This window comes from Canis lupus, chromosome 2 (assembly GCF_048164855.1).
Source record: "Canis lupus baileyi chromosome 2, mCanLup2.hap1, whole genome shotgun sequence".
Lineage (NCBI taxonomy): Eukaryota > Metazoa > Chordata > Mammalia > Carnivora > Canidae > Canis > Canis lupus.
This window is the reverse complement of record NC_132839.1, coordinates 58,562,290-58,583,100: the sequence shown is the minus strand read 5'-3', so window position 1 is coordinate 58,583,100 and position 20,811 is coordinate 58,562,290. Positions and strand designations below refer to the sequence as shown.

The 20,811-nt window shown below is 52.6% G+C and overlaps 1 protein-coding gene across 6 annotated transcripts in view; it reads left to right on the top strand.

The window, feature by feature from the left end:
* Positions 1 to 20,811, top strand: part of ARNT2 (aryl hydrocarbon receptor nuclear translocator 2) — a 155,435-nt gene that overhangs the window by 44,018 nt on the left and 90,606 nt on the right. For all 6 annotated transcript variants that reach the window (XM_072801925.1, XM_072801926.1, XM_072801923.1 and 3 more), the window contains 3 exons: positions 3,016 to 3,063; positions 10,900 to 11,113; positions 15,138 to 15,351. In XM_072801925.1, coding sequence (XP_072658026.1) covers positions 3,016 to 3,063; positions 10,900 to 11,113; positions 15,138 to 15,351 — 476 coding nt within the window. The remainder of the gene's footprint in view (positions 1 to 3,015; positions 3,064 to 10,899; positions 11,114 to 15,137; positions 15,352 to 20,811) is intronic.

Below are 20,811 nucleotides of genomic sequence, written 5' to 3'. Positions count from 1 at the left end.
CAAGCTCAGAAATGCCTTTTCTGGTGTTTTATTGAGGTAAGGATTCTTGCCCATTGACAGGAAAGGGAGGCGGTGCATTTTCAGCCCATTTTTTGAAGTCTCTTAGATCATCCACGTGTTGTACCGAATTCTGTAAAGTGAATACAGTAGGATTTCAAAGTCATATCTTGACTTCTCTCTTTTATTATCCAGATGCTTCAGTATAATAGAGGCACATAAAGAACATAAAACAAAGGATGATTTACTTAGAATTTTTGCAGCAGAAGAAATAAGCCTAGCTATTGGAGTCGTGTTTAAAGTAGGGGATTAGCAGCGGTGACAGACACCTGAAGGTAGTGCCCTGGGAAGTGCTGAAGAGCCCATGTCCCCAGGAATTGGGTTTTCCTCTGTAGCTGATGAGCAGTGAGACTCGTGGGGTCAGGTAAGTTATCCTGAGGGTCTGACCAGTCGTTCGTGGATTGGTTTATCTTCTGGGCTCACCCCACAGCGTACTCCTCCAAATTACAGAATTTGGTCGCTGCACATGTGCGATTACATATGCACAAATGGGGAGGCATGGTTTCATGGTCTCTAATTTTTTGTAGACTGATCCTGGTCCCTGAGCTCCCCCCTGACTTCCTTATACCCTTGGCTTGCTCCACGGAGCCGGCTGACCTGGCCTCAACTGGGACTGCATGCTCCACCCAGATGGCTCATGTCCCCGCCTGTCTGCACTACCAGGGTCCGGGGAAAAAATGGAGCTATCTTTACGAAAACTGGGGTGACCCATCATCCTGATTTGGCCTGGGGCTTTCCCAGTTTTAGCACTGAAGTCCCGCATCCTGAGAATCCCGAGTCCGGGAAAACTGGGATGCTTTTTCACCCTAAATACCCCAAAAATCATGCAGGGTGAGTCCGGGGGGCTGACTAACACATGGCATCTTGCAGGACCCCAATTATCACACTCCCATCAACTTGCTGACGGGCATTTTAGAGATAACCATACATCTCACTCTCACTCGAGGCTTTGCTGAATGCTTACATACATCCTTAGGAATTTCGAAAATGCGCTTTGTTTTCCTTAGCTCTGAAATGTGTGACAGGCCCGGAGGTTAAGTCATCTCTGTGTGGACAGCACCATCCCTGTTTCCCCCGGTGAGCACTGGGTGGCAGTGTGGCTCTGCAGCTCTGTAGGCCGGGGGTGGGGTGGGGGGAACCTCGGGAGCAGCATTTTTGGTGGGCTTGCCCAGCTGTCACTTCTGGTAAAAGGTGAGGTGGTGGCTTCATGATTCTGCAGGATATTGATGGCTTTGCTCCATTTGGAAAGTCATGCATGTGGCTCCCACTTGCCCATTACACAGACGACTGTGCAGCAGCGGCCTGGTGCCTGGCTGCCCAGACCACAAGGGGGGCTGTGCGTCTGTCTCGGCAACAGTGTGCACATGGTCTTTAACTCTCCCTTCCCTTCCTGACCACTTTTCCACCCCACTTCCCCTGTCCTGGGTATTTAGTTAAAATTGTTGTTGCCCCTATTCTCATCTAATATCTTTTGTTCTGTTCCTAGCAGCTAGTGTGGCCCACCTGCCTGGAAATGAGGGATTCCAAACTGGCCTTGGGTCCCTTCGGGTCATCCCAAAATGAACAGGTGCCTGGATTAGGACTCTGGCCACCCTCCACATAAAGCAAAACAAAACCAAGCGGATGATAGCATTTTAAAGAAGAAAATACTCCTTTGCCCTGATTCTAGTCCCTAAGTTCCCCGCAGCCCAGAGAAGGAATACTGTTTGTCTCATAGGGACCTCTCCTGTGTGAAGAGGAGAGATGCAGAGTAACGTTTGCTTGACATCGAAGATCAGTGTAGGCGATGAAATCATAGTGCAGGATACAAAGAGCTCTCTCTGCCTTTGCACCCTGGCCATTCCCAGTGGCCGGGGCATCCCATACCTTGCCCAGGTCACCATTACCCACCCAGAGCCGGGGATGGGGTCAGTTCCCTTGAGGCCAGCACACTGTCCATGCTGTGCTGAGCTGCTCTGAGTGCTGGATGACAGGCGGGCTGGCGTTCCCTCTGTGTGGAGTCCACAGGACTGCACCTCACTTGGCCCCTTGGTCCCACCGAGGATGGGACAGATGATGCAGTGGCTCTGGGACAGTTTTCTCTGAGGAGCCACCTCACCCTGAATGTCCAGGGGAGCCAGGACATCTGTAATGTTTCTTGTTTTGTTCTTGGAAGATTCTGGGTACAGCTAATGCTAACTCATTACCCCGGCGTCTTCCAGGGTAACATTAGTTGACCTCAGAGATGGTTGGCATTTGGAGAAAAGAAGTTTGGGGTATTAGTTAAACAAACACCTATCAAGACCTTCTGTGTTATGTTTGTACTGAGAGGCCCAGGAAGGTGGGTTCTGAGTATTGGGTGAGTTTCAAAGAACAGGCAGGTACTTTGAGCAGCTCAGGCCTCAGGTCACTGTTTCTCCCTCCACATGCGTTTATTCAGGTTTAGACATTAGGGGATAGTGGCCCTAAATGCCCTTTTCTCTTTCACTCATGTGGAGCCACACGCCCAAGCAGCACAGCCCGTGCTAATCCCTTTATCGCCCTTAAAGCATCCTGCCTTAGAGCTCTGTGAGCGTGCTGATGATATAGCACAAAATACAGTGCAACATGTGGCGTCGGTGTGGAATAAAAGATGTAAAGAGGAACAGGAGCTCCCAGCATTGCTAGGGTACAGGGAACGTTGAGCCCAGCAAGTGGCTGGCAGCCTGTGCGTGGCCCTGAGGTCACAGGTTGATGCCGCCACACGGTTGCATGAGTTCCCAACCGAGTAAGGAATGGCGCTCACACGGAGGCCTTTTCTTGGCCCCTCCTCATCCCAAACCTATGTGCTGACCACGTACAGGTGGTGATTTTTTGCACTGCCAACTGTTGGAACTGTGCAGCGTCTGTCCAACCGAATGAGGTTGGGTTGCCAGCAGCTCGTGTCACCTGTGAAATGTTCTGTCTGTAATGCATCTCCTCATGCTCTTGGCTTTTCAGGATGGACTTTGACGATGAAGATGGTGAAGGGCCCAGCAAATTTTCAAGGTGAGTTTACTTTACGTTCCTTGGATTTCAAGAAGCCAACACCAGCCATCCCCATAGGGGAACATGCAGGGACTTCAGTGTCTTCTGTCACTGAAAAAGCCATTGCCTGTAGTCTGACACCCTTGTTTATCCCTTGTCCTGTGCCCATGTTTGATCCAGACACAGGAGCACCCCAGCTGAGACCATGGTGTCAGGTCACCAAGGGCAGATGGTGGGCCTCCAAAGTTAACTGATGAGGTATTAGCTCTGCTGGCTCTTTAAACTAAACAGTGACTTCTAAGTTCTACAGACTCGTTTTTAAAAGATAGACTAGAGCTCAAGTTTAGAAAAAACGCTCAAGATACAGCCCCTTTTCCTACCATGGATAATAAGGGGACACCTGGGGCAACAGGGTGGCCACATCCTGGATGCAGGCTGCAGAACTGCACTGGGAGGTCCTAAGAGCCGTGTCATCACCAGCCACAGGAGAGCGTGGTGACCGGGCTGGGGGGACTGCCCTGAGGGCACACCGTGTCCCAGAAAGGACAGTGGGGTGCAAGTGCTGGTGTCAGTCAGTACATCATGTATGGGACAGACGAGGTAGGCACAGACCCTTGGTTCGTTCCTCTTCCTTTCTCTTCCTCTCTCTCTCTCTTTCTTTTTTATTTTTATTTTTGTTTTTGTTTTGTTTAAGTTCAGTGTGAGGTTTGGCAGTGTTGAGAGAGAACATGGATCATTTCGTGGATTTTAGAAAGTGCCCGTGTGTACTGGGTCTGCTTACGAGGGGCCTGCTGGATATCCCACCCCACCTCCAGGCATTCCCAATTCCTGGTCCTGGGTGACACTTCCTCTAGTGTCTACACCTCACAATTCAGATTGACGGCCTTTGTTCTTTTTCCAAAGTTCTAGACAAATGATGTCCGTGGGGAGCCCCAGGCCCCCTGACCTCTCCAGTGTGCTTGGCTCACAGCGGTGGCTGTGAACTGAGTGCGCTTCGCCCCAAACCAAAGGGACACCTGTGTCCCATTGCTGTGCCTGGGCCTCCGAGGGTCTGTACGTCCCTAGTGAACATACTGCCCTTGTGCACCATCCTCCCCAAAAGCTGTTCCCTCCATCCTCCACGTCAGCTCTGGGGAGAGAGCAGACAGGAGACGGAGAATACTCTACTCTCTAATGACCCCGGAGCTTCTAATCAAAACAAGACATCAGTTTTGATAACAGAAGCGTGTGTTTTCCCTTGGTGCGAATGGGGCTGCAGCTTAGATGTCCACCCGTTTCCTGGGAAAAGCTTTCCTTACAGGGAGTGCTTTGTTCCCAAAACAGAACCAGCCGTGGAGATGGGACACGTGCCTGCCTGTCCGCGTCCATGCTTGCTGTACACCACCCCCTTCTTGAGGAGACACTCCTCATGTCTCTGGGTCAGATTCCCCTTCAAGATAACATTCCAGACGGTGTAGAGCTCAGGAAATGGTGATTTCTGAGGTCTTGGGACAGAGAAGAGGAGAGACGCAGAGTGACGTTTGCTTGACATCGAAGATCGGTGTCGGTGATGAAATCACAGTGCAGGATACAAAGAGCTTACTGTAGGAAGGCCCATCATTAAGAAACAAACCTTAGACTTCAGGCAGCGGTCTCATAAGGCTGTCAGCAAGTCCGTTTTTACATGGTTCAGACCCAGGCTTCTGTGAGCCACAGCCTTCCCTCCACACATTAAAAACAAGAGGAGAGGGTGGGACGTGTTTGTGACATATGCAGGTACTTACGGGTTGAGTGTGGAAGAGCGCGGGGCCACACCACTGCCTCCTGGTGAGGTAGTCAGCCAGGGGGTACAGCTAAGCCACTCGGGGTTGAGGTTGCCACAGAGAATACCTCCCCTCGACTCGGCCAGTGGCTGCTGCCAGAGGTCCTGTCCAGTGGGTCTCCTGCCAGCATGGTGCACGGCACGCCTGGAGCCACTTCCACCCCCTACCTCTCCACCCCCTGCCTACAGGCAGCCCCCAGAAGCCTGTGCAGGGCGGCCCAGGAAGAGAGGGTGGCAGAGGTGCAGGCCAGCACCCGGTGCAGTTTTGTGACTCAGAAGCTGACCAGGGTGCTGAGCCATGACTTCCGTCCACTCATGTTTGTTCAGCTAGCTTTCCCAGCTTTTCTCGAGGGTGGTCCAAAATTCCATCATCCCACCCACCATCATCAGACCTCATGTCTCGGTTTTTATCTGGGAAGTATGGCCACAGTCACACAGGAGGTAAGTTGGTCAGTTTTCTCAGACCCACAGCCAACTGCTTGGTACAGGGAGGGATGCTGATTTCACAGGACTGATGCTGATCATCACAGGGATGCTGATTTCAGGGCGGGGGGACCAGGCAGGTACAGCAGAGGAACGGCCTGCCAGGTGGTTCATGTTGAGGACAGAACAGCTGCAGAGGTTGAGCTCCAGCCCCAGCTCCAGTGTGGCCGGGGTGAGGCCAGGAGCTGGAAGGGCACGAGGGTTGATCACACAGGAGAGTGAAGGCTAACCATATGCTCACCAGATGGAGCCACCTCGGCCTGCAGTCTGTGGCGGCAACCTGGGTCTGCAGCTCTTCCGTCTCTTTCTCTGTTGACATCCTTGGAATCCTGGGTCACCCACACTCCTGGCTCAGGCACAGCCTGTGGCCTCTGCACCCCCAGATAAGGATTCAGCTGAGCTCTGCCACAGGAGGGAAGGCTCCTGGGCAGAAGGGAGGGGACAGTAGGGGGGATTTGTCCCTACTGAGGCTGCTGGGCATGCTGGTGCAGGGTGCCCATACATCCTGGTGTCCGCAGGTGCAGCCCATGGGGGACCGTGACAAAGGTCTCGAGGGTAGAAGAGACGAGGTGGGCCCAGGTGGCGCAGGAGGAGCAGGGGTGTAGAGTGACCTTTCTTCCCAAGGCTGTGTCTGGGGAGGGCAGCCTGACCTCATGGCCACCTCTGGGAATTCCTGGGGTCCAGTCACAGACCCTAACAGTGGAAGGTGATGGGCTCTCTGTCTCTGGGAAAACCCATCACACACCAGAAAGCGTTTCTCCAAAGACAAGTCTCCCTGGCAGGTGGTCATGGGGCAGAGCCTCCTTTGGGGAGGCCAGCATGAGCCCCCCAGCCCCAGCCCTGAGTGGGTGGCTCTGGCTGACCTGGGCGGGGCGGAGATGAGGACCCATCCTGTCCAGCAGGGCCTGCAGCCCCAGCAGAGGAGAGGCCAGACCCCTTCCTCCTGGTCCATGGCTCAGGACCTGAGCTTCCTCCCTGCACGGCTCCCACTCCAGGTGGCACATTTTCTGGTGAGTCCTGGGATTTCTTCCCAAGCCTGCAGCTGGGATCAGCCGCCTTCGGTGGGAAGTGGTGTGAATATTGTTGCATAGGTGGGATGGCTGACATCCCGGAGATGTCACATCCCGCGTTCTTCATGTGATTTACATAGGTGTGTACACATGCGTGCGTATGGGTGCAGCAGTTCATTAAACAAAAGGAATAAAAACATGAAAAATAATTATATTTCATATTAGATTTACAACTTTGGAGCAACCGAGCACTCACTCCCAAACCTGTCATTCTGGTCACGGCATGGTATCAACCTTGCTGTATTTAGACTCATTCTATACCCTTTCTCCAAACACTCCAGTGACCCTGCAGGTGCTCTCAGGTCTGTGGCTGTGAACACAGCCATGGGCTTGCAGTGGCTGGTAAGCTTGAAACCCAAAACCCTGTAGATTTAATGGGGTCTCTCATCCTTCAGTGAATGGGTCTACGTGACCTTCCTGAGGTCCCGTCTGTGTGACTTTTCTGTTTCCTGCAGCGCTTGCAGCACCCGACTGTGCCCATCAAGAGTTACGGCTTATATTTTGTAGAGTTCAGCCAGTGAGCCTCTAACGTTACCCAAAAGTAAGGATATTCACAATAGGCAAGTTTCCACATGGTTGGCTTTTTATTTTTCATCCCACTTATTTTGATACTTTCAGCTTGATTCTGTGTGGTATTTATGGTCTTATACTTTTTTTTTTTTTTTGGTTTTACAGATTGTGGTGATATTTTACTTTTAATCTTTCTGTCTGAACTTACTTTATTTTATTTGTTTGAGCGTGAGTGCATGAGCAGGGGGAGGGGCAGAGGAGAGGGAGAAGCAGTTTCCCTACTGAGCAGGGAGCCTGATATGGGCCTCGATCCCAGGACCCGGAGATCATGACCTGAGCTGAAGGCAGATGCTCAACCAATCGAGCCACCCAGGTGCCCCATCTTTGCATCTAAATTAACCCACCTTGTTTCGTTCATGGGTATGATGATGAAAACCTCATTGATAAGGGGAAAATCTGCTTGGGGGGCAGAAGAAGTGGAGGATTGTTGTTCCCCAGAATTCTTAGTCTGTCCATCTTAGCTTAGAAAGCTGGGCCTTTTGTTTCTAGGTGGGAAGATGCTGGAAGTAGTTTCGATGCGAGGAGGATGGCCAGGAAGGAGCAAGGGTTGTCTTCTGTCTTGTGGGTCACATGCATTGGCCATGTGAGCTCTCTTGACAGCACGAAGAGGTTCAGCTGACCCAAGATGAACATTTCCGGACTTTCTAGACTATGCCTCAGCATCCTCAGCTCTCATGAACCAGAAAGGTGTTGCAGATGAGCTGGGTAGAACTTGGCAGAGAGTGGCCCACGAGCACCCAGATGAGTGGGGAGTTTGGTTGGGATTCCTGTTTCTGTGGCTTAGGGTTAGGATCAGGGGGAAAAGGCTTGGGAATCTGTTTCCAGTGGAGCCTACTCTCTCACCGCAGGCCGGTGTGGGCCAGCCTTCTCTTCGGGGGAGATGTTGGGCACTCGTATGATTGATGTGGTTTTGATGCCTTCTTTACTTTGTCCAGCTGCCCACCCCTATTTCTGTCTGCAGAGGTGAACCTTGCCTTGGCAGAACTTTGCTGGAGAAGGAAGGCATTCCTGGGGTCCTAGGGCATCCTGGGCTGTGTCTCTCTGGAAGCTGCCAGGCATTTCCCTCCCGTGATGCCTTAGCTATCTTAGCCTCTCAGGGAGTTGGGTTGGGGGGTGCCTTTTGGCTCCAGATCCAGGACCAGTGAGCACACCATTGAGGAGCCTGGCTCGGGTCCTGCTGAGTCAGCACCTCCCTGAGCCTCAGGCCCCTCTTCCACAGAGGGTGGCAGGGCGGTAGCAGGGCGGGGGGTGGGGGAGCAGATGCAGTGATCACTGAGGCCCTGGTGAGCTGGAAGCTGCTGTATAAACATGGAGGGGGTGTGTCCTGCTGGGGACAGGGTGATAAGAGGCTGGGTTTTGGCCCATCTTTGGAGGATTGGGGCTTTTTCCTCCCCCACCTCTCTGGGTCACACGGGAACCTTATCTTCAGCTTAGATGTATGGGTACCTTCCAGCTGCCTTCCAGCACCTTCCAGTGCCTTTCATGGCTCCCAAGGGCAGAGCGCCTGCCTCCTTCCCATGGAGGGAACATCCTTTGCCCCTTCTAGAGAAGCCTAGTAAGGGACGCCTCCCAACTGGATCTGCCTCTGTGGGTCTTCCCACAGGGCCCTCAGCTAGCCTTGTTGTGAGGCTGCACAAAATGGCTTTCACAGGCCTTCACGGCTCTCCTGGTGTTCCGCCCTGCTGCCTGTGCTCCTGCCCAGGGCTAGATGGCCAGGACAGGAAGGGTGTTCCCTGCAAGCCCAGCAAGATACAGGCTCCCTTCCTGCCATCAGGGAGGAGGCTGCATATTAGCCTTCCCAGTGCCTCTGGGCAAGAGATGAGAGGGAAGCTCCTCCGGGGTTCCCAGCAGGAATGCATCCTGCATCCTGACCACCCTCCCAAGAGGCCAGACTTCCTGCAGCCCTGGACAGCATTCTCTCACACTGTCTGCAAACTGAGGCCTTGGAGGGAGACCACCCTAGAGCAAGCTCACCCAGCCCTTCCTGGGTCCCCAGGCCAGCACCCCCTGCACCTCCTGTGAGAGGTGCACGGTGCAGGGCATAGGTACAGGGATGGTGAGGAAGGCCAGTTCAGGGTGGGCTCCCATGACTTCTGTACCCACTTAGGAATGGTGGAGAGAAGGAAGAGGAAGTCTTGAATCTTCCAGGGCAGGATCTGTGTTGGTTGGAGCACGTGGGATCCCCCCCGACCAAGTGCCCCCTTCCCTGGAATTGCCTCCATCCCCTTTCTGTGGTTACCTCTTACCCGAGAGCCATTTCTCGCTGCCCCTGTGTCTGCCCCAAAGAGCAGGAGCCCTGGTGCTGCCTCCAGGCATTTGCACTGCTCCTGTTGCTCAGCTGTTGGCTTGCGGGTTCTCCCAGCTTTCCCGCTGGGGTTGGGAAGCACCCCCACTTCTCATGCTCCCTGTTCTTCACTGCCTTCCCAGCCGAGGCCTGCCCTCCATCCCGCCCTCCTGCGCCTTTCTGATCCTGCTGGTCTCCTCCCAGAATACACCTCCTGGTCCCGTTGCCAGGTCACCGCCCACCCCTCCAGCCCCTATGCCCTCTGGGCCACCGCTTCTGTCCTTTCTGGTTCTGCCCTGTGGTTTTTGTGTTCCACGTGCCTTCCACAGTGTTTCATCCTGCCTCATTTCTACTATGCAAGATGCCGCCTCACCATCCTCATGAGCTGTACCCCTGCAGCTGGAGGACGGGAGGGGCAATCCTCATTTCCCCTCTGGGTGCCTGGCTCAGTGCTCCTCAGATCAAGTGGGTGGAAGGTGCCCACTGGGCTGCCTGGGTCAGCTCGCACCAGCACCTCAGCTCAGCTTCAGGCACGCTTCCCGTGCTGGTGTGTGCAAAGCCCTCAGCCTGGGTACGCGGCTGCCATGCAGCTGGCATGTGACTGTGCCGACAGCCCGTCTGCTGCCCGGTGGGGAGGGTGGGTTCTTGGCCTACTCAGTACAGGCGGCGCGTGCAGGTGGCCTTGCCCAATGTGGTTCTTTATTTGCTGTATGTGTCTCACACCCGGAGCACCCGTGAAACCCTAAATCCTATAACAGACGTCTCGTGTCTTTCCAGAATATTTTTTAAACCCAAGTAACACCCCCACCAAGCTCTCAGTAGTTTTTAAAAAGGCCTTTGGGGTTTGCCCCATCAAAAAAAATAAAAATAAAAAAATAAAATAAAAATAAACTCAAGTAACAGCTTCGTGCCAGTGTTGTAGAGCAGAGCTCTTTCATCCTAAAGGTAGAAATACCAAGATGAAAACATTCGACCGTCCTATCTGCAAGTTTTCCATCTTAACACACCACAGAGATTGAAGTCAGGAATCCCTCACAGTGCTGTTGTAATTGGCCTTGTGCTGCTTAATGAGCCAGGGATGCACCTGCTCTACCCCAGAGCTGTAGAGGATGTGCGGGGCCCAGAGCAGAGGTGTGTTCACAGCCCTCCGTGGAGTCGGTCTGCAGCCTCGCTGTCTACTTAGTGACAGGAGGACGGCAAGGCCGCGTGATGCTTCTCACTCTGGGGCCAAAGGAAGGCTCATATCCGTGCAGAACATCACTCCATCCAGTGTGTGGGCATGTGCCCCCCACGTGGAGACTCAGGTGTATACGTGGAGAGCACGCTGGGTTCACCTCCCAGGCCAAAGGGTAATGCTTCAGTCTTCTGTGCCTAGAGAAGAGCCCTGGGGTGCGTGGGAGCAATGGGAAGGTTTGGGACACATTTCGAGGTGAGCCAGAGGCTCCTGCAGAAGCCTGGGTGCAGAGACAAAAGTCTCACCGAGGTGTCTGAGCAGCCGGGCTCGCGTGTGTTCAGAGCACTGGCTGGCCCGAGGCAGCGTGTCTGCTGGTCACTTGGCGCTAACGGATGTGCCATTTATCCTGTGAGGTAGTCGCCCCTGGTCTGACGTGTCTCCTTCCCCCCCTCCCTCTTCTTGTGCTTTCGGGAAGAGAGAACCACAGCGAGATCGAGAGGCGGCGGCGGAACAAGATGACGCAGTACATCACGGAGCTGTCGGACATGGTGCCCACGTGCAGCGCGCTGGCCCGCAAGCCGGACAAGCTCACCATCCTGCGCATGGCCGTCTCCCACATGAAGTCCATGAGGGGCACAGGGAACAAATCCACCGACGGCGCCTACAAGCCTTCCTTCCTGACGGAGCAGGTACCGCATCGCCCGCCCCTGGTTATGTCACTGGGGGAGGGGACAGAGTAATTGTCACCGGGATGAGATAAGCTATGCAGGGACAGGGCTAAAGGTTGAGGAACAGGTGCAATCAGGAGATTTTACTTCCTTTCTTCACAGCAGTGTTTGGCTAACCTTGGCGTTTTTTGCTTTTATGTTTTCTGTCTATCCTAATGAGGCATCCCTGAAAAGTCTGCTGAGCATCTGGACGGCATGCTTACTGTGCTGCCATGGGAGAAAGGCCGTAGGAAGCCTGCTGTGCTGTGCTGGGGTGGCGGTGCCATCCTGGCGGCAGTCTGGGGGCAATCATGGGGGTCGTGGTGACAGGATCACCATGGCTAGCACCAAGCCAGACTTTGCACCAAGTGGGGTCCTTTCTCTCTGGGCATTTTTGCACTTACTCCTTGTCCTAGCCAAGGGAGAAGCCACTAGTATTTGTCCCTGCTGTGTAGATAAGGAAACTGTGGCATAGAGAGGGTCAGCAGGTGGCCCGGACTCTGTCCACTCACTGCTCAGCAGCACAGCCCACAGTCGGCATGGGTTGGTTCGGCCCCAGAGCCATGCTTTGAACAGCTGTGCTGGTTCTTTTTTTTTTTTTTAAGATTTTATTTATTTATTCATGAGACACACACACACACACACACACACACACACACACAGAAAGGCAGAGACACAGGCAGAGGGAGAAGCAGGCTCCATGCAGGGAGTCTAACATGGGACTCGATCCTGGGTCTCCAGGATCATGCACTGGGCTGAAGGCGGCATTAAACCGCTGAGCCACCGGTGCTGCCCTGTGCTGGTTCCTGAACTGTCGGGAGGAGTGAAGGCACAGAGTGGCTGATGGGATGGTATTTGACAGATGTTGCAAACCACTACGTGAGCCGAAGGCCTGTGTCCTCTCAGCCGTGTCCTGTGCACCACTTGAGGACAAATCCACAAATGCTGAGCCTCAGCTTGCTCGTCTTTGAAACCAGTAGGAGCTTCCTGCCTCCCCGACCCTGAGGGCTTTTGCAGGATAAATGGGATGATGGATCAGAAAGTTATCGGTGCATGGTGGTGGGTACAGGGTGGGCAGCGGAGGGATGTGCTCAGGAGGGGTACAGGAGGGTGTAGAGCCCCCCAGCAAGGGGGAATCTCACAAGCCCTGGAGCGCGTGGCTTGTCACTGGGGCTCTGCAGTGGGGCTGGGTTATGAGGGGACCCCAGAATATGGGCAGAGAGATGGGAAGCATGGGCTTGACACGAGGGGAACATGGGCACAGGAGCAAGAGACGAGTCTGGAGACAGAACCGTCTGCTCTGCTGGGCTGGGACCTGATCCTGTCAGGGGGTGAAGTTCCAAAACAGGACAAGGAGAAGGAGTGGATGCAGGTGACTGCCTGCCCGGCAGCACAGAGCACCCAAGGACTTGCCAACTCTGTGTCCTCCCCCCCCAATCCAGGAGGCCACAGGGTGCCTGGCCTCACAGGTGTGAGGAGGTGTGACTGTGCTGGGACCTTGGCCAGGGGGACGGAGAGCCTGGCAGTTGGAGCCTGGTGCCCAGCCCCGTCTCCCCTCCAGAGGGGACAAGGGGAAGCCCCCACCTCCTGTGGCTGTAGGATCCCATGCCCATGGTAACCAAGGGGAATTGTAGGCAGGGAATGGGACAGAACCGCCTTCCGCACCCTCTAGCCACTGCGATAAGAACAGTGCTTTTTATCTGCATTTCTTTAATTCAGAAAGGTCCTGCCAGGTCCATATTTGAAATGAACCCCCTCATCCTTATGACCGGGGATTAGGAAGTGAGGAGAGAAGGCAGTTATGTGAGTTTGACAAGTCCGCCCATATTTCTCCCTCCCTTCCTTGGCATGTGGTTGATGTTAGCTACATCTATTAAGCACCAACTGTGTGCCAAGCCCTTACTAAGCCTCTACACACAAGACCTCACTTTTTTTGTTTTTTTTTGTTTTAAATTTAATTTTATTTAAATTCAATTAACATACAGTGTATTATTAGTTTCAGAGGTAGCGGTCAGTGATTCATCCATTGCTTGTAACACCCAGTGCTCATCCCATTGTGCCCTCCTGAATGCCCATCCCCCAGTGATCCCATTCCCCCACCCCATCCCCTCCAGTGACCCTCAGTTTGTTTCCTATAATTAAGAGTCTCTTATGTTTGTCTCCCTCTCTGATTTTGTCTTGTTTTGTTTTTCCCTCCCTTGCCCTTATGATCCTCTGTTTTGTTTCTTAAATTCCACATATGAGTGAAATCATATGATTGTTGACAAAACCTCGTTTAACCTCACAAAATCCCACTGAAAAACCATGTGAAGAGACAGAAGCTGAGGACGGTAATGGCTGAGTGAAGAGCTGTGGATGACAGCCTTCTTTTCCTCCAGCACCCACACTCTCAGCCTTCCTGGTGGTCTAACCAGAGGGGCAGGGGCACAGGACCTTGGTCACGAGTGACAGGCCCCATGAAGACAAAACTGGGGGTGGGGGTAGGGGAGTGTAGGCAGAGGGGCCGTGATGAAAGTGAAGCTCCATCCTATAAACCTTCTCACAGTCCTCAGCCCGTGTCCTCCAGCACACAGAATTCACCGCTTTCCCAGACATCCTGCTCCATTTTATACAGTCCTTCCTGTTGGAAGTTCTTCTAATACTGAAAATAAAACTGCTGACCCATTCTCTGAACTAAGTGTGTGGCCGGGAGACACAAAGTGGAAATACAAAGCAAGAGAAATGGACAAAATAAACTTTTCCTTAGAAAAGGCTGTATCGTCTCCTTCTGCCCTAGGTTCCCAGGCGGAGGAGGTACGGATTCTGACCTTGCCAGGAGCTCAGAGCTCCCCACATTCTGCTCCCCAGCACACCCCCATTTTCTCATCTTTGGGTCCCTGGAGCACCCTGGGGCAGAGAGCCAGTTGCGTCAGATTCCCACCTTTTGCATCTGTGCAGCTAGCACAGGATTGGTGTTTCAGGGGGGCTTCCGTGTCAGGTGACATCTGGACAAAGGATTCCCAGCAAGAAGCGTTTGCCAGCTGCTGACCCAGGAGGATCCCTTTGTTCTTTGGAACATCATCAGTGTGTGGGGTGTTTGGCGGCACACTGTGGGTGCAGGGGCACGTGGGAGAGTTAGCTCCTCCTGAGAGGAACAGAGCCCGTTGCCTTGAGCTTAATGTGAGAATGACACGGTAGGCTGCCACACTTGAGCTGCCTTCAGGTAAAGAAAGGACATCTTTTAACAAAGTTGATTCATGCCCCTCCTGGGATGATGGCAGGGCATCCTGCTGCCCCTCCATTGATTCCAAGCAGCTTCCTTCCCGCCTTTACTGGCGATCCAGAGCCCAGTGAGTCAATGTGACCCCAGGACTGGTGCCCCTAACCTCTCTTCTCATTGTAAAGTGAAATGGGCAGTGCTGTGTGCCCTGCCTCCTCCCAGCATCCCTCTGAGAGACCATTAGGGAATTCTGGAAGTTTGACAGATGCACAAACATAAGGAGATACTCACGCATCCCCTGCCAGCATTCAGCTCGGAGTGAGGGAAGAGTAGGAGCAGGAGTGCACCACTGGTGTGGGAGCAGAAGCTGGGAGACTGTCCTTTCTCTTCCACTGCCCTCCTTCCAGCAGCACCTTTTGTACCGAGCACTGTGTGCTGGGCCCTTCTTGTGCCCTACTGATGTGGCTGCAGTTTGAATCTGTAGGTTCAGGCTGCTCACACCTCTGGTAGCCCAACACATTCTGACGATCACTCCTTGTTTTCCATCCCCCAGGCTGTAAGTTTCCTCTCTACCTAAGAGACAGCTGGTTAAGTCAGGGCCAACATTGTTTGCAGTAGCTGTCTCTTAGAGCTAGGACAAGCTTTGTGCATTTTTAAGCTTATTTTTCAATTAAAAAAAGCTATCAAAGTTTTTAAAACTATTTTATGTCACAGTGAGTGAACCAAAGTTACAGTTTGCTAATAAGAAAATTTAATTGGACTGGGTTTGTCAGTGCTCTGTCCTAATCTCGGAGGTTTTCTTCCCAGGAACTGAAGCACCTCATCCTTGAAGCAGCCGATGGATTTCTGTTTGTTGTGGCGGCAGAGACAGGACGAGTGATTTACGTGTCTGACTCCGTCACCCCTGTTCTGAACCAGCCCCAGTCAGAGTGGTTTGGGAGCACCCTGTATGAACAAGTGCATCCTGACGACGTGGAGAAGCTGAGAGAGCAGCTGTGCACCTCAGAGAATTCGATGACAGGTCAGTGTGCCTCCTTCCAGGAGGCTCTTTGACCCTGGAGACAAATGCTTTTCAGTAAACAGATCAGAAAGCTGGAGATCAGGTAAAGCTGGACATATATTTGACTTGAGGGCATATGTGTGTCCTGGCTTGTGCAATGGCTTCATTTATCCTGTAACATTTTTAAAAATTTGTTTTTAATACAGGATTCTTTTTTCCTGTACTTTACTTGCAATTAGGGGCTGTTGTCACTAGGAGGTGATATTGCCACATTAGCCAGAACCATATATTCAGTAATGAGGTTTATGCCTCAAGTATTTAATTTTGTGTGTGATCTTGATTATAGGCATTTAATACCTACGCTTTAGTTCCCTGCAATGGAGTTCATTACTGCAACATTTAAATAAAGTCCGTTCTGCTGTAGTGCAGCATGCATGTTCCTAGAAATCACTGCAGGATACAGAAGCTTGAAATAAAAACTGCAGGGCTTATGGGGAAGAAATGGGTTAGGAAGGACCACACAGTCAAAAATGAATCACTGACAGTTAAAAACAAGAAGAGGAACCTAGTAGAGATGGGAGCATGATTTTACACATTAAACAGTTAAGAAATTCATAAATCTAAGTGTACATGTGACCCTGGATCTTGAGACTGGCATGAAATATACTTATGGAGGTGAGTCTTGGAAGGGTTTCCTCTTGTGAGTTTTTGTGCAGTGGTACAAGCATAGTCTTAAGTTAGAAGTCAAAAGAAAGTTGTGACTGCAGATACGATGAGATTGCTTGTAACATGACAACCTGGGGGAGCTGGTGGGAGTCTAAGGTGCATACGTTTGTGTGTCTGTGTGGCTCGGTTCAGCTGGGTGCACTTTTCTTTCCGTCTAGTGCTTCTTGCAGACAAAATCATGCGTAAGCAAACATAAAATTCACATTATACTCACATTGTTCTGCAAGAGATCAATCACATGGGAACAAACTTGCATTTTCAAAACAAGTGTGATAGTAGGGCTGACTGTACCGTAATATTTGCATTCCACCATACGGTAGATATATTTGTGCTGTCAGTTCCCTGAGGTATCGAGAGAAGCTGGATCTTCATTTACTTCTGTGTCTGCCTGCAGAGCCTCACTCTGTGCTTTGCACACTGTCGGCATTCAGCCGAAGCCTGGTCAGTGAGGGAGTCAGTGCTTCACCGATCATACTAGTCTGCTAAGGCTGCTATAAAAAATACCAGAGAAGGTGGCTTCAACAGCAGAAACTCTAGAAGTCCAAGATCCAGATGTTGGCAGGTTTGGTTCCTCCTGGGCCTCTCTCCTTGGTTTGTCGATGGCACCTGCTCCCTGTGTCCTCACATGGTCTGCTTTATGCTCGGACAGCCCTAGTATCTCTCCTCCTGTGAGGACACCAGTCATAGGAGATTAGGGCCCCACTCTCATGACTCTTTTTGACATGAATTATCCCCTTAAGGGCTCCATCTCCAAATACAGTCACATTCTGAGGTTCTGGGGTTTAGGGCTTCAATATACTAATTTTAGGGAACACAGGCCAGCCTCTAACACTTGTGATAAGACAAAGTTGAATGTTTTCAGAAGCGACAGAAGTATAACCGTTTCTGGATGATCCTAGGAATGTTCTGGGTGTAGGTGTCAGTGTGGCATAAGAGGAGAGAGAGGGTAGGGAGTGGAGGTGGGAGGACGGGGTCTGTGCTGTGTTCCCCTTGGCATCTCGTAATGGTGGCACCTGGCCTGGATGGACTCCATGCATGGGTCAAACGACTCGGAGAGATGCACTCTGCTGGCCCATCCCTGAGCTGAATTACGGAGTCCCATGTAGAAACTCTAAGGAAGACACTTTACAAAATTAAACATTCCAGAGGGATATGAAAAGGAAAATAAATCAAGCAGGAACTGTTGACAGCTGAAATCACCTTCTCCGGAAAGAGCTGTCTTTCCCTACTTTCCCTAGACTTCTGTGTTTGACCACAGGATGTGGCTTTTTGAAACCCTGTCAGGAGCTCCGGCTGGGGCAGGTGGTGGGGGGAGCAGTGGTCAGGGGGAGGTCAGGCTCTGGCCATGGGTTTAGCTAACTGACTCACCAGAGTGGGGTGGACCCTTGTCTGGCTGAGTTTAAAGGGTCAATACGAACCCCATTTGGACAGAGTGTCCTTGGGGTGGGCCCTGGGTGGTGGCCCTGGCAGCCGAGCTGGCGTAGGGGAGGCATTCCTCCAAGAAGGCAGAAAACCTGGTGGATGGTGACCAGCCAGGCCTCTTAGCCTCCCAGTGCTTGAGCTCCTCTTATGAAGACCAAGGCAGGCTTGGAAGGTGGGTCCTGTGCTCAGGGAGGAAGACAGGATGGGTCTCCCAGAGCTGGAGAGAAATGACGTGACTCCCAGCATGTGCAACATCAGAGCTTGTTAAACCAGTGGGCTCACTGTTGGCCCACTGTTGGAAGAGCCCAGCAGCAAAGGGCTGCAGTGTGGACAGGCCTCAGGTCTTGTGGGCTCTCGGGGCAGGGCACAAGCTGGGCTCTGTGACCAGCTGACACACAGCTGTACTAAAACAGAATAATGGACCTCAGGGATGACTTGATGCCTGTGGTCATCTGACTGGAATCTCAAGCCTTCCCGTCCCTTCACTGCAGGCCCAGCAAGCAGGGGCGTAGCCCACCCAGTAGGGATTGTGGGAGGGGGTGGGGCAGGGGGCCAGTGGCGTGGGGGACTCAGCCTGGCTTCTCTGAGCCTCTCGGTGGCAGGGAGTCCAGGCCTTGTCTGAGGAACCTGCAGGTGGCCCGTGGTGGCTTGTGGGGTATTCAGTGTGTGTGGTGAGGGGAGACAAGTGGCCCTGTGACGGCAGGCCCGTGGCCTCCCATGCTGGCGGCCCATGGGCAGGGTGCTGGTGCAGAGTGGTGATGGCGGTGGAGGTGCTGGTGGCATCCCTGCTGCAGAGGCAGTGATCAAATGTCATGGGGCGTCCTTCAGGGCATGGGCCGGGGTCCATCTGGCTGGGTCATCCAGGGGAGAGGGTGGAGTCCTCACACAGCAGCAACAACATTGGTAGAGAAGGAGGCCCCCCCCCCCCGCCGGTCTGGGTTGCCCTTCGTGAGCCTGGCAGCTTCCTTTCTTCTGTGATCTTAATTGCCCACCTGCCGGAGGCCCAGGAAATGCCAGCTCCCATTCTCCACTCTTGCCCAAGGCCCCCGGGGTAGAGTCAAATGCACCTATACAAGGAATGGAGGAGCAGGAGGAGGAGCTGCAGGGTGAAGGGCTGCACCCGTGACTACGGGCCCTGTGCCACCCCACCCTGTGGGCCTGCTCATGGGCAGCATGTGCCCTGGACCTCAGTAGCCTGAGGAGAGCCTGTCCCTTCTCATGAGTTAGATGAGCAGTGGGCCGAGGTGCTTTCACTATAGCTCATGAGAGCCCCACTCTTCTCAGGGACTTATCTTGGGGGGAGGACGAAAGGGACCTGTCACCTCAAGCTGAGTAACTCTGCACGGAAACTTGGAGGCTCTGTTCACAACTGTGCCTGGGGACCACTGACCCTCCCTTCGCAGAGGATGTGGGATGCTAAAGGGTCTGGTCATGAGGGGCTGGTGCTTCTTCCCAAAGACATCTACACTTGTTTTTTTTTTAAGATTTTGTTTATATATTTGAGAAAGAGCACATGAAAGAGCACTAGCAGTGTAGAGGGAGAAGCAGGCTGCCCATCGAGCAGGGAGCCCGACACGGGGCTGGATCCCAGGACACTAGGATCATGCCCTGAGCCGAAGGCAGACACTCAACTGACTGGGCCACCCAGGTGCCTCCAGAGACCTCGCTTACAGAAAAGTGGCTGTGCAGTCAGCCTGGGTTCAAGTGACAGCAAACCAACCCCACTGGCTCGAGTGAGAAAGGAGCTATTTGGGCTCATGTGCCTCTAAGGGGCTTTCCTGCTTCAGGCTCGGGTGGTGATCAGACTTGGTAACAGTCATTGCTCGTGATCCGGGACTTGGTGCCTGCAAATTGGCCCCTTAGCAAAATTTGTTTGTAGCCCCGAAATCAACCTTCAGGGAGTATTCCCAGGCACGGGCACACATGGGCAGAGGGCTGAGATCTGGGGTCACGGGTGCACGCATGTCTAGCTAAAGGTCAAGCGAGACAACGCTCTGCCTCCTTGTTCCAGCCCGTTTTCACTGGAAATAAGCACTTGTCTTCCAGTGTATTTTGTGCCTTGTTGTTTGCATTTTTGTGCTTTTTGTTGGTGATCTTGCGATTGAAAATGAGCCTTGAGAGCAAGCTGAAGTGCTGATCGTGTCCTTGAGCTCAGGCTGTGATGTGCCTGGTGGCGGGGGAGGCTCCGAGCAGCTTCTCAGGGAGGCAAGGCTCAGGGCTGATAGAGCAACGGGAGTAGGTAATGTGTCTTTAAGCAGAAACATGCGTGAGACACGGTTCTGTATCCACTGGTGGACAAACACGTTGTGTCTGGAGCTTTTGCAGGAGCATTTGCTAAGTTGGCGTTTGCCGTGACGCTAAAGTGGATAACAAGAATTGGCTGGACCACCTTCCCTCCACCTTCTAGCTTTGTCATGTTGGGATGCTGATGTACAAACGCTTGCACATATGTAACATGTCTACTTCGATGAACGTGGACAGAGGCGTACACCCACAGTACCATCACCACTGTCAACGTACTGAGCCTAGGCCTCACCTCCAGAAATTTCCCTGTGGTTTTTTGTGGCTTTTTTTTGTTTGTTCTTTCTTTCTTTTTGTGGTAAGAACACTGGACAGGAACTCTGCCCTCTTACTGCGTTTTCCAGCATACATTGCAGCATCTCTAACAACAGACAGTGTTGCCCAGCAGACTCTAGAACTTACTCACCTGCCGTGACTGAAGCTTTCTACCCAGGAAGCACCAACTCCGTATTTCGCCTTCCCCTAGCCTCTGGAAACCACTGCTCTGTTCCCTGCTTCTGAGTTGATGATCTCAGATTTCTCAGGAAGGGGAATCATGCAGTGGTTGTCGTTCTGCGACAGGCTCATGTCACTTGGCATAATGGCCTCTAAGCTCCTCCTTCATACTGTCACAAATGATGAGGTTTCCTTGTTTCCTTTTTTTTTTTTTTTTTTAAGGCTGAACGATATTCCATTGTATGTCTATCCCACCATTATGTCTCCATTTATCTGTCGATGGACATCAGGGTTGTTTCTGTATCTTGGCTATTGTGAATGATGCTTCGGTGAGCATGGGGTGCAGACATCTCTTTGAGTTCCTGATTTCAGTTCTTCTGGGGTATGCACTGTACCCAGAAGGGGATTGCCCCTGGGCAGGGTGGATTCTCAGGCAGGCCTCATATAACAAAGGTATTTATTAGCAGCTCTAAGCTTCCCATTGGTAGCTCAGCAACACGGACTGCCTTCTCCAGGAGTTCCAGAAGTATCCCAGGACTGGCCCTCTGGGCTCTGCATGGGCTACCTGCCCTGCCCTGCCTGATTCCGGGGCCAGGG